Genomic DNA, 13,470 nt, shown 5'->3' with positions numbered 1-13,470 from the left:
TAAAATATGAGGTAGGAAAGCTGCCCTCATTCTTCAGGTTTTATTGCTAACAGCAAGGCAGATGTCAAAAGGGTGTATATGTAACTGACCAAAAAGGCAATAAATGCATAAGCAATCTGTGCCAAGAGATAAGGACTCAGGATCCTTACATCAAATGATCAGCCATCCTGGTACCAACAGCACTGTTTCATTAGGAGTTTATAAACAACCAAAAAAGAAGAGGATGCATTTATTAGAGGAAATTTTTATAAGCATGACCACGCCTTCCTCGTGAAATGTCATCTCTCAGAAGTCAGTGTAGACATTCTGAGCTCCAGGTTCAAGTCCAGCCATGTGCTGTACAGGACAGAGGATGTACATTATTCAGGACCTTGCCCACTCCCTGGCTAACACACAGACGGATTCTGGAAGACCCCAAGCAGCCTCTAGGTTTTCCTGCTACCAGGAGCCCACAGGATTATTCTGAGCATCCTCTCTGTGCAGCTCTTCCTGGATTTCCATTGTGTGGATTTGTATAATTTGGTAACTGTTCCTGTATCATTCCTTTTCACATTGACAAATAAGTCCCCAGAGAGCAGGGCGGCAAAGTAGATTCATCTACTCAACAGCCATGAACGTGTGGAGTCCTGTATCTTGGGAGACCTGTCAGCCCTTTGTATACTGCCGGCCAGTTTCCTGGTGGAGCCGCCAAGGGGAAAACAAAGGTGTGCGTGTCTGCAAACAAGTCAGCCAGCCCACCTCACCAGGCCTCCTCCCACCATCTTTTTGCACATAACCAGCCCTCTCTGATGGCCAGGGCAGGGCGCTCAGGCTCAGGCCCTTGCGATGGAGGCATCCAGCTGACCCTATGCCCTACCCCTGGCTGCTCAGAACCTGGGGTCTCTCCCAACACCAGCAGGAAGGGCAGCTCTCCACAGGGCCCTGGAGGAAGCAACTCTCCCAGTGTCAAAGCAACTTGGGGCACTTCAGTGGCTTTAGCTGTCCCCTCACCTTCTACTGGAAAAGGGAACTCAAGGTCTCAGTGGAGGCTAGCTGGAGATCCTCCACTCAGGGATTAAAGAAGAGGGTAGAGGCCATCAGGTTTTTGGATGGGGTAAAAAAGACAGTGTGGCTCAGCTTTCTAGACCCAGCACAGCTGCAGCTTCTTCGTCATTTACCCCTGGTTTACCCCCATGATGGACAGAGGAGGGGTAGGTGTGCTGAGAGTGACTGAACCGAGCCTGGTGTGGAATCCTACCTGCATTGTTCCCTGGGTGAGCTTGAGCAATTTTCTTTACTTTGCTGAACCTCAGTTTCTTCATATGTAAAGTGGGAGTCAAATGAGAAAGCCATTGGTGCCCTGGCTGCTGTTACCAAACCCTCACTGAGGACTAGATGCTTCATTCACAGTGGTCTCCCGACAGAGTTGCAAAGCAGGAGTCTGCATTTTACAAAGGAGGAAGGATGTGAAATACTGAGTGTAGCAACAGACAAGGGACCTGTTCAATAAATATTGATTCCCTGTTTCTGTAATATTTGCAAAATTAAAAAGACCACACTCATGGATAAACCCAGCATCTCAAATGCATTCCTTATAAAACGAGAGAGAGCTGAATGGATACAAAAACAAGACCCATATATATGCTGTCTACAAGAGACCCACTTCAGACCTAGAGACACATACAGACTGAAAGTAAGGGGATGGAAAAAGATATTCCATGCAAATGGAAACCAAAAGAAAGCTGGAGTAGCAAATTTCATATCAGACAAAATAGACTTTAAAATAAGGACTATTAGAAGAGACAAAGAAGGACACTACATAACGATCAAGGGATCAATCCAAGAAGAAGATACAACAATTGTAAATATTTATGCACCCAACATAGGAGCACCTCAATACATAAGGCAAATACTAACAGCCATAAAAGGGGAGATCGACAGTAACACATTCATAGTAGGGCACTTTAACACCCCACTTTCACCAATGGACAGATCATCCAAAATGAAAATGAATAAGGAAACACAAGCTTTAAATGATACATTAAACAAGATGGACTTAATTGATATTTATAGGACACTCCATCCAAAAACAACAGAATACACATTTTTCTCAAGTGCTCATGGAACATTCCCTAGGATAGATCATATCTTGGGTCACAAATCAAGCCTTGGTAAATTTAAGAAAATTGAAATTGTATCAAGTATCTTTTCTGACCACAACACCATGAGACTAGATATCAATTACAGAAAAAGATCTATAAAAAATACAAACACGTGGAGGCTAAACAATACACTTAATAACAAAGTGATCAATGAAGAAATCAAAGAGGAAATAAAAAAATACCTAGAAACAAATGACAATGGAGACACAACGACCCAAAACCTATGGGATGCAGCAAAAGCAGTTCTAAGAGGGAAGTTTATAGCAATACAAGCCCACCTTAAGAAGCAGGAAACAACTCGAATAAACAACCTAACCTTGCACCTAAAGCAATTAGAGAAAGAAGAACAAGAAAACCCCAAAGTTAGCAGAAGGAAAGAAATCATTAAAATCAGATCAGAAATAAATGAAAAAGAAATGAAGGAAACAATAGCAAAGATCAATAAAACTAAAAGGTGGTTCTTTGAGTAGATAAACAAAATAGATAAACCATTAGCCAGACACATCAAGAAAAAAAGGGAGACGACTCAAATCAATAGAATTAGAAATGAAAAAGGAGAAGTAACAACTGACACTACAGAAATACAAAAGATCATGAGAGATTACTACAAGCAACTCTATGCCAATAAAATGGACAAATTCTTAGAAATGCACAACCTGCCAAGACTGAATCAGGAAGAAATAGAAAATATGAACAGACCAATCATAAGCAATGAAATTGAAACTGTGATTAAAAATCTTCCAACAAACAAAAGCCCAGGACCAGATGGCTTCACAGGCAAATTCTATCAAACATTTAGAGAAGAGCTAACACCCATCCTTCTCAAAGTCTTCCAAAATATAGCAGAGGGAGGAACACTCCCAAATTCCTTCTATGAGGCCACCATCACCTTGATACCAAAACCAGACAAGGATGTCACAAAGAAAGAAAACTACAGGCCAATATCACTGATGAACATAGATGCAAAAATCCTCAACAAAATACTAGCAAACAGAATCCAACAGCACATTAAAAGGATCATACACCATGATCAAGTGGGGTTTTTTCCAGGAATGCAAGGATTCTTCAATATACGCAAATCAATCAATGTGATACACCATATTAACAAATTGAAGGAGAAAAACCATATGATCATCTCAATAGATGCAGAGAAAGCTTTCGACAAAATTCAACACCCATTTATGACAAAAATCCTCCAGAAAGTAGGCATAGACGGAACTTTACTCAACATAATAAAGGCCATATATGACAAGCCCACAGCCAACATCATCCTTAATGGTGAAAAACTGAAAGCATTTGCACTAAGATCAGGAACAAGACCAGGCTGCGCACTCTCACCACTCTTATTCAACATAGTTCTGGAAGTTTTAGCCACAGCAATCAGAGAAGAAAAGGAAATAAAAGGAATCCAAATTGGAAAAGAAGAAGTAAAGCTGTCACTGTCTGCAGATGACATGATGCTATACATAGAGAATCCTAAAGATGCTACCAGAAGACTACTAGAGCTAATCAATGAATTTGGTAAAGTAGTAGGATACAAAATTAATGCACAGAAATCTCTGGCATTCCTATACACTAATGATGAAAAATCTGAAAGTGAAATCAAGAAAACACGCCCATTTACCACTGCAACAAAAAGAATAAAATATCTAGGAATAAACCTACGTAAGGAGACAAAAGGCTTGTATGCAGAAAATTATAAGACACTGATGAAAGAAATTAAAGATGATACAAATATATGGAGAGATATACCATGTTCTTGGATTGGAAGAAGCAACATTTTGAAACTGACTCTACTACCCAAAGCAACCTATAGATTCAATGCAATCCCTATCAAACTACCACTGGCATTTTTCACAGAACTAGAACAAAATATTTCGCAATTTGTATGGAAACACAAAAGACCCCGAATAGCCAAAGCAATCTTGAGAACGAAAAACGGAGCTGGAGGAATCAGGCTTCCGGACTTCAGACTATACTACAAAGCTACAGTAATAAAGACAGTATGGCACTGGCACAAAAACAGAAAGACAGATCAATGGAACAGGATAGAAAGCCCAGAGATAAACCCACGCACATATGGTCACCTTACCTTTGATAAAGGAGGCAGGAATGTACAGTGGAGAAAGGACAGCCTCTTCAATAAGTGGTGCTGGGAAAACTGGACAGGTACATGTAAAAGTATGAGATTAGATCACTCCCTAACACCATACACAAAAATAAGCTCAAAATGGATTCAAGACCTAAATGTAAGGACAGAAACTATCAAACTCTTAGAGGGAAACATAGGCAGAACACTCTATGACATAAATCACAGCAAGATCCTTTTGACCCACCTCCTAGAGAAATGGAAATAAAAACAAAAATAAACAAATGGGACCTAATGAAACTTCAAAGCTTTTGCACAGCAAAGGAAACCATAAACAAGACCAAAACACAACCCTCAGAATGGGAGAAAATATTTGCAAATGAAGCAACTGACAAAGGATTAATCTCCAAAATTTACAAGCAGCTCATGCAGCTCAATAACAAAAAAACAAACAACCCAATCCAGAAATGGGCAGAAGACCTAAATGGACATTTCTCCAAAGAAGATATACAGACTGCCAACAAACACATGAAAGAATGCTCAACATCCTTAATCATTAGAGAAATGCAAATCAAAACTACAATGAGATATCATCTCACACCAGTCAGAATGGCCATCATCAAAAAATCTAGAAACAATAAATGCTGGAGAGGGTGTGGAGAAAAGGGAACCCTCTTGCACTGGTGGTGGGAATGTGAATTGGTTCAGCCACTATGGAGAACAGTATGGAGGTTCCTTAAAAAACTAAAAATAGAACTACCATACGACCCAGCAATCCCACTACTGGGCATATACCCTGAGAAAACCATAATTCAAAAAGAGTCATGTACCACAATGTTCACTGCAGCTCTATTTACAATAGCTAGTACTATTGGAAGCAACCTAAGTGTCCATCAACAGATGAATGGATAAAGAAGATGTGGCACATATATACAATGGAATATTACTCAGCCATAAAAAGAAACGAAATTGAGTTATTTGTAGTGAGGTGGATGGACCTAGAGTCTGTCATACAGAGTGAAGTAAGTCAGAAAGAGAAAAACAAATACCATATGCTAACACATATATATGGAATCTAAGAAAAAAAAAAGGTCATGAAAAACCTAGGGGTAAGACGGGAATAAAGACACAAACCTGCTAGAGAATGGACTTGAGGATACGGGGAGGGGGAAGGGTAAGCTGTGACAAAGTGAGAGAGTAGCATGGACATATATACACTACAAAATGTAAAATAGATAGCTAGTGGGAAGAAACCGCATAACACAGGGAGATCAGCTGGGTGCTTTGTGATCGCCTGGAGGGGTGGGAAAGGGAGGGTGGGAGGGAGGGAGACGCAAGAGGGAAGAGATATGGGAACATATGTATATGTATAACTGATTCACTTTGTTTTAAAGCAGAAACTAACACACCATTGTAAAGCAATTATACCCCAATAAAGATGTTAAAAAAAACGAAAGGGAATAAAAACGTGGATTACACAGTCTACTTTTAGATATTAGAAAGACCAAAAGAGCCTCACAAACATACGCGGAAAGAAATGATAAACAGAACAACTGGTGAGTTACAAAATAGAAACACAGCAAGATCAGTAACGCAAATATTGAATACATTGTATTTGGGGAGAAGGTTTACTTAGACCCAACCTTTGGCTAATATGCTAGAGAAACCCAAATAAAATTAGAAATAGAAAGGAGGTTTTAGCAGTATAAAAACATGACATAAAATTCTATACTAATCAGTTTAAGCATACTGATGATTTTCTGACAAGAATTAACATGGCCAAAATGATCCAAGTTGGTAAATAACCTGAAAATCAATAACCTTGAAACAGTATTTTTAAATGATCAAAGAATATCTCCCTATTATCTCTGTCAAGGCTTCTAAGCTCAAAATTTTCTTGCTGAATTCTCTCAAACTTTTAGGAAATAATTCCTGTGTCGCCTACAGTTTGTGTTTAAAAAAAGAAAGAATCCTGCAACCGGTTATTTTAAGAAGTCAGCACAGCCTGGATGCCCAGCCTGAGAGAGAGAAACACACACACACACACACACACACACACACACACACACACACACACATCACATCACAGACTGATTTCATTTACGGAAAAATACTGAAATAAATACCCGGCAAATGAATCAACAATAAATTATACAACTAACCCACTACCATTAAGTAGGGTTTGCCATAGAAATGCAGGATGCCAGCATGGTTTCCTATCAGGATATCTAATGGTATAAAATACCATTTACGTGGGTCAAAGGAGAAACAATTGCTACCTTTCCAATAAATGCCTTGAAGGCATTTGATAAATGCACAACTTTCTCTGATTTACCAAAATAACAAAATCGAAAATGAAAAAAAACAAAATTTTAGTTAATTAGGAATAGAAAGATACGTTATGAAAATTAAAGGATAATTATTTCAAATCAAAAATCAATTGTCAACATCAAATTTATGGGCAAACACTAGAATTGTGTGCATAAAAGTTAGGTACCAAACTAGCATTTTTTATCTCCTGTCCTGAGCTGCCTGTTCCTTCCTCACTCTGGGCTTTAGAGGGGTCCTGGGTGATCCAAAAAGAGCAAAGGTAGGAGGAGACAGAAATTATACCCAGAAGCATTTCAGTCTGCCGGGCCGACTTTGTGAGACCGGGCCCACAGAGAAAATAGATCAAGATGGTTGGCAGATAAAAATCCCCTGGCTCTGGGCAGGTCCCCTGTCACTGGGTGGGCTGGGCACACCAGGGCAGTTAGAGAATGTGGTAAGACTGGCGATGGGCAGTCTCTACCCCGAGTGCGACTCAGAATCACGCAGGAGCTTCGCAGACATGGAGACTGCTGGAGGCCGCCCCCCATGACCTGGATTTAGTAGGTCAGATGGAGGTAGAGTTCAGGATCCACACAGCTCCTCAGGTGATTCTGAGGCCCAGCCAGGGCAAGGAGCAGGTTCAGAGAGGTTGAGTGATTTATCCTAGGTCCCACAGGAATCAGGCTGTGCATCAGGCACTCCGCTCCCATAATGCCTTCCCCACGGACCACACTGGCAGGCAGGGTCTTCAGTGTTTTCTGACTCTGTGAGATGGATTGGCCCTTTGAGGTCTCTGCAACATCATTTGTACAGAAGGAAGCCGTGATAGTTCATTTTATGTGCCAATCTGACTGGCTCATGGGGTACCCAGATTTTTGGCTACACATTATTTCTAAGGAGGGTTAGCATTTGAATCAGTGGACTCAGTAAACAAGATTGCCCACCCCAATATGGATGGACATCATCCAATGTACTGAGGGCTTGAACAGAACAAAACGTAGAGGAAGGGAGAATTCGCCCCTTCTCAGCCTGACTGCTGAGCTGGGACATTGGTCTTCTCCTGTCCTGGGACTGGGAATTACATCATCAGCCGCCCTGGTCCTCAGGGCTTCCCACTTGGACTAAACTACACCATCAGCTTTCCTGGGTCTCCAGCTTGCAGATAGCAGATCTTGGGACGCCTCAGCCTCCATAATTATGTGTGCCAATTCCTCATAATAAATAAATCAATAGGATATATCTATATAGCTCCTGTTGGTTATGTCCTGTAGGAGATCTCGACCTCTCCCCTCTCCTCCTCCCTCTTCCCCTCTGCATCCACACCCATAACCCATACCTGAAGTGGTACCAAACAAGGCACTCCCCTGCAGTTGTCTCTGGAGGTGTCCCTTCTAACACAGCATCACTTCCTATGTTTTGGACAGCGATTCCTGTGTTCTTGTCAAAGGCTCCTCATGCCCTCCCCGAGATGGTGTGCTGCTCTTGGATGAGGAAACACCCGGTTTAGTGTGTTGGTCTTCAGACACAGGCCCTTTCAGCCGGTGGCCACAATTCAGGCTGCGCCAGGTGGCAGCGTCACTCCCTTTTCTATTTTTGCTAGAGAACTTTGCTTTATTGGAATCAAAGTTCTTTGGCTCAGTGGCAATTGGCTGTTGGCATGCTCTCTTTCTGTCGCCTTCTGCTACCTGTTGCCTTCACAGCCTACATTCAGAGCTCCACTTTGTTAACCCCTTCCTTTCCGGAATAACTCATGCTGAAACCAAGGTGAATCATTTATAGTAAATGATCCTTTCGGAAACTCTGCTCTGGCTACTTGGAAGATGAACATCAGTGTCTGGGTAGGCAACACTTCATTCTGGGATGGCCACAGGCCAAAATCCACAGTGGGGCTGGGTGCTGAGTCCTGAACATGTTTTGGGCCCCCAGCCCATTCTTCAGTTGAGAAATGGACATGTTTTTCACTAAAGAATGGGGACAAAGATGAAATTTCAATTCCTCAGTCTGACACAGTGGCAACTCTGCTGTGAAGATCTACGTCTACAATTCTGTGTCTTCCAATATGGTAGCCACAAGCCATATTGGCAACTTACATTTAAATAAAATAAAATAAAATTAAATTAAATTAAATCAAATCTGCAATACCTCAGTCACACTAGCCCATTTCAATTGCTCAATACCAACATGTGACTGGCGGCTACTGTATTGGCAGAAAGGACATTTCCATCATTGCAGAAAGTTCTATTGGACGGTGCTGATCTACTGAATGAGGATAATAATATTATCTATCTCGTAGGCCTGTTATGGTAATTAAATGAAATGTTGTATGTAAAGTGCTTAGATTAATACCTAGCATAGGTACATGCTTGATAAATGGAATTTGTTATTATTCATGAAATAAAATTTTTAGAAGAAAGTGACTCTAAGTGCCAAATTCAGTTTGGGGAAATATCACGTATAGTCTCCAGGTATAAGTGTAATTCTCAGCATTGTCTCTTGCTGAGGCTGGTGTTGCAGGAAACATTGAGGAGGAGGAGGAGTTGGATCCTTTCAGTGCCATTTGCTCCAGGCGCAGTCACGGGCATTTACAGAACCTGATTGCCTGCTGGTGGGGGGAGGGGAGGGTGTGGGGAGTGGGTTACCAATTCCTCAAACCCAGAAAAGCTGAAGGAAGCAATAGAAGGAGCTTCTACAGCAGCAAAATGGATTAGGGTTAATTGTTAGAGAGAGGGAAGACAAGAAGAAGGAAGAGGTAGGCAAAAGGAGAGAGAGAGAGAGAACATGAACTATGGGATGCGAAGCAACTTTTCTTCTTCATGAGGTGTAGAAAGCTGAGCCTAGTTTCATGCCCCTGACTCTTGCACCGTTGTTGAACCTACCTAGCCTAGATGAGTACGCGAGGTAGAATGATACCCATGATGGTTTAACAGTTGCCTAGAGTATGAAGCTTTCCCATTATCTAGAAAAGCCTAGAATGCAGATACGGCCTAAGGAGCCTTGGTGCCACCTCAGCCATTATATAACTGAAGTTTAGGGGATGCCAGTCAGGCCTCTGGTTAGGCACTGAGCAAGCTTTAGATTGGGAGGCAACCTTCTAATAGTGATAGGCAAGAAAATGTGAGAAGAAAAGCACTACGCACGCTCCCTGCCAGGCTACCCCGGCCTCCCCAGATGGTTTCCTCTGACCCACATTTCTCCTTAAAAGTGTTTGCTGAAATTGGCTGAAGCTGAGATGACTGGACAGTGAAAGCCCAAGAAATCCCAGAGCATGGTCCCTGTGGCTGCTACTCTATGCCGTCCCTCCCAAATTAGCCATAGTAACAATAGCTAGTGTTTAGTAAGTGCTTACAATGTGCTAGACAATGTTCTAAGTATTGTCTTCATTTATTCCTTAAAATAATCTTGTTAGGTACTGGTACCATTTTTATCCTCATTCTTTTCACCTATAAAAATGGAAAGAAGGGCAGAAGGTAGACAGGGGTTGATTCCGTTACCCAGACAAAGTAGGAGATTCTATTGGTGCACAAGATATTATTAGCAGCAAACAGGGGCCTAAAATACGTCACGAGCTTATGATGAAGCCTTACAGGAGGCGACACAGTTGTGGTGTTAGGAATATGTCTCAGAGCCAGACTCCAGGGCTCAAGTCCCAGCTCTAACACTTTAGGCAGGTCACTTAATTCTCTGTTTCTGTTTCTCAACTGTAAAATGGGGCTAATAATAGTACCTCCTCATAGAGTTATGATGAGGATTCAGTGAGTCAAAGCACCTAAAGTCAGGCCTGCCATGTGGTCAGCACTATCTAAGTGTTGGCCATTACAGGTAGGATTGCTCCGTGCTGGCTGGAGCTTCTCCTTCAAGGCTCTTTTCAGTCGCAGCTGTGAGCTGTGGCAGTTGAGGATGTCACCATGTTTAAGGGGTGAGTACGTCAGCTTTCTCCTCCACCATCTTGCTTGGAAAACAGGTCAACTCAAGAATTCTCTATTATACATGTAGAGCTTGAAACCCATTTCAGGTGCCTGTGGACAGAATCATTCATTCACTCACTTATTCATTCACCCAAATCCTAATCCTATGTGAGGAATAGTACAAAATGTGGAGTCAGAAATTTTAGTTTAAATCCGGGCTCTTTCCCTCACTAACTGTGTCACATTGTGCAAATCACATCACCTGTCTGAGCATATTCTCTCATAAAACTGGGAAAGAACATGAGACAAAGTAAGAGAAGACACATGGAAAGCTCTGGAAAATACTATACAAGCGTAAGTGCTGACAGTTGTGATAAGGGATACAAAGAGATATGACATATCCACATATACATTATAAAAGAAATGTTGGAATGAAAAATGACCCCCTGGTAGAGCCTTTGGATGGGTAAAAGAAGAACGGGAGTAAAAAGTATCTAGCCCCTGGCTGCCTCTGTTTTGGGTTCCCGGAACGATTCTGTGTGAGTCATTTCATTTCTGTTTGCCTCAGTTTCTCCTGGACCTCAAAAGACATCACAGTTTGAGATGTTGCTGGAATTAGATAATAAAAAACTCTCAACCCTTTCTAAATAAAAATGTTATAAATTCTTTAACACTATAAATATGGTCTCACATCTATTGCTCAGTACCTTGTGAAAAAAAAAAAACATTCTAAAAGAACCTCATCTGAAAATAACAAAGGGAGAAAAATATAATCCTTCCAAGGTCTAAATAGAGTTCTCTGCTCAGCTCTCCTTAGGAGTGAAGTCCACAAGTAGGGAGTCATTGTTGGGGACTTATTGCCTCTGGATGGTAAGATGGATTCTAGAAGCTTGAAGCACCCCCATCTTAACTAAGTAGCATCCTAAGCCCCACCTGATCCCCACTCACCCTCCCCTTCCCCAAAGCTACAAATTGGTCCTGAGTTAGGACAAGAGTTGTTACCTCTAGCGTTTCCGTCATGTTCTCTGTCATCAGAAAACACCTCTTCTGTATAACCTAACCTGGCTTCATTGAGCGTGTTACACAGAGTGCTTGGCATTTCATTCGCATTCAGTAATGCTTGCTGAAATCATAGTCATTAGCTTACCAGACATTAGATTCTTTCCTCTTCTTCTAGGTTCTGCTGGCTGCTTTTGGAAGCATGAACAGGAGGTTTGAGCATCAGGGCCCTCAAAGTGGCCCTTAGCCAGGTCCTTTGCGTCAATGAAAATGATATTATGAGAATGTCTAGTGGGCTGAGAAATTTCCCTTGGAGCTTCATGCCCTGAAACTGAGATAGTTCTAGAAAAAACCAACAGGGCTCGCCTGGCTTCAAGGTGGAGTTAGTGGTCGTCTACTGGGGTGGGGGAGTCGGGGGGTTTGAACATTGCCATGAAATACCTCCCTAATTTTACAGCTGGTGTTTACAACTCTTTTATAGGTGATCAGCCTTTACAGGATTGAAAATACAAATATACATGACAGAGGCAAGGCAATTGTTGAAATTCATCCTATTATATAAGTGACTGACATGTTATCTTCCCTTTGAGTAAATTCTAATAAGGAAAGAAAAAAGATAAAGACAGTGATACCTGACAGATTAAAGAATGATGAAGACTGACAGAGGGGCTCATTTACGGAGATTGAAGAGACCCCACAGCTACTACTACAATCCTCCTCCCCATGCATCCCCATTTTTTATGTGGGAATGAGGCATGTAATCTAGTGACATGCTGTCTTAGAACTGGGGTCCTGCTTCCTGGTACAGGGTCATTCCATCCCACTGTGGATACAACTCTGTAGCTGAGGGACCAGATGAACTTCAGTCTCCTTCCAGTTTGAGTTGGGCCAGCCCTGAAAACCAGGTCTCAGGCCCCTCATTTCAGGGGGAGGCACCATGGGAGGCACCATGTCAGAGGGTCCAGGAGCTGGGCGTGTCCCTAGAGAGGAGGTTCACTTACGTTTAGCCGCATCCAGCTTAGGCTGGAGAGGTTTCTTCCCTTGAGCAGCTGTAGACCTATGGAATAAGTCTCAGCAGGGAATGTCTCATCCTCAAACGGCAGCCCTCTGTTTAGGCAATAATCCCGCAAGGAGTAAAAGTCCTGTTGCCTGAACTTGATGATGGGGGTCTTGGCTAGAAGCTCCTGGTTGTGCGCCATGACTCTTCTTGGAAGAGGTATAAGGTCTTTCCCTTTCAGTGAGAAAAAAGATATTTTTAGGGGTAAGCCATCAAGTCCTTTGCATCATTAGATGTGAACCCTTGAAAGGCACTCAGATGTCCCCCGCTTTTACAAGTGAGGAGACAGAGACCCAGATCAGTGCTATCCCTGGTGACACAGCCAGTTGGTAGGTGAGCCCAGACTACAATCCAAGCATCCTTCCTTCTAGTTCAGTTTTCAGTCTGCTGTACTGAACAGCTTCTCAGGATGCTCTTACGTGCGTGAGAGACTATTCATACATGAATGAACATTTATTGAGTGCTGACTTTATACCAAGCGCTTTTCTGAATGCCGGCAATCCAAAGATAAATATGACATGATATTTATCCCCTGGGGGCTCATTATCAAGTGGGAAAAATAGATTAGACATTTCAACAACCAGCTCTCATTCAACAGAAACGGTCTAATTAAAAATGTGTACAGAGTCCTGTGGATGGATATAAAGAGGAGAAGCTAGGAACTGCCAAGGAGAGTCTGGGGTGGTTCTCCCACAAGCACTGACATTGGAATTGGCCTTGAGAGAAGAAGAATTTGCCGGGTGGAGAACTGGCAGGTAGGTTAAGATTAAAAAAAAAAAAAAAAAAGTCCCTTCAGGTGCCCTGAGTAGCAACTACATGGAGGACCAGGAACTGGCTTGGAGAAGTCATGGGTGTTAGAGGGGGTGGGAGGGGCTGGAGAGGCAGTGGAGTGAGGGTTGGGAGTAGAGAGTTTTGGCAGACAAGGCCAGGAAGGTAGGTTGGAAAACTGGACTGCTTTCGTTTTATGCC

At 42.3% G+C, this 13,470-nt stretch overlaps 1 protein-coding gene across 1 annotated transcript in view; it reads right to left on the bottom strand.

Annotated features, from left to right (window-relative positions):
* CAPN13 (calpain 13) overlaps window positions 1-12,643 on the bottom strand; it is a 78,876-nt gene extending 66,233 nt beyond the window's left edge. Inside the window, 1 exon segment of the mRNA XM_065890833.1 lies at window positions 12,446-12,643. Within this exon segment, the coding sequence (XP_065746905.1) occupies window positions 12,446-12,643 (198 nt within the window).
* Between the last annotated feature and the right edge of the window lie 827 nt (window positions 12,644-13,470).

Source organism: Phocoena phocoena, chromosome 14, assembly GCF_963924675.1.
Source record: "Phocoena phocoena chromosome 14, mPhoPho1.1, whole genome shotgun sequence".
Classification (NCBI taxonomy): Eukaryota; Metazoa; Chordata; class Mammalia; order Artiodactyla; family Phocoenidae; genus Phocoena; species Phocoena phocoena.
The sequence above is the reverse complement of the archived record's forward strand: the minus strand, read 5'-3'. Positions and strand labels throughout refer to the sequence as shown.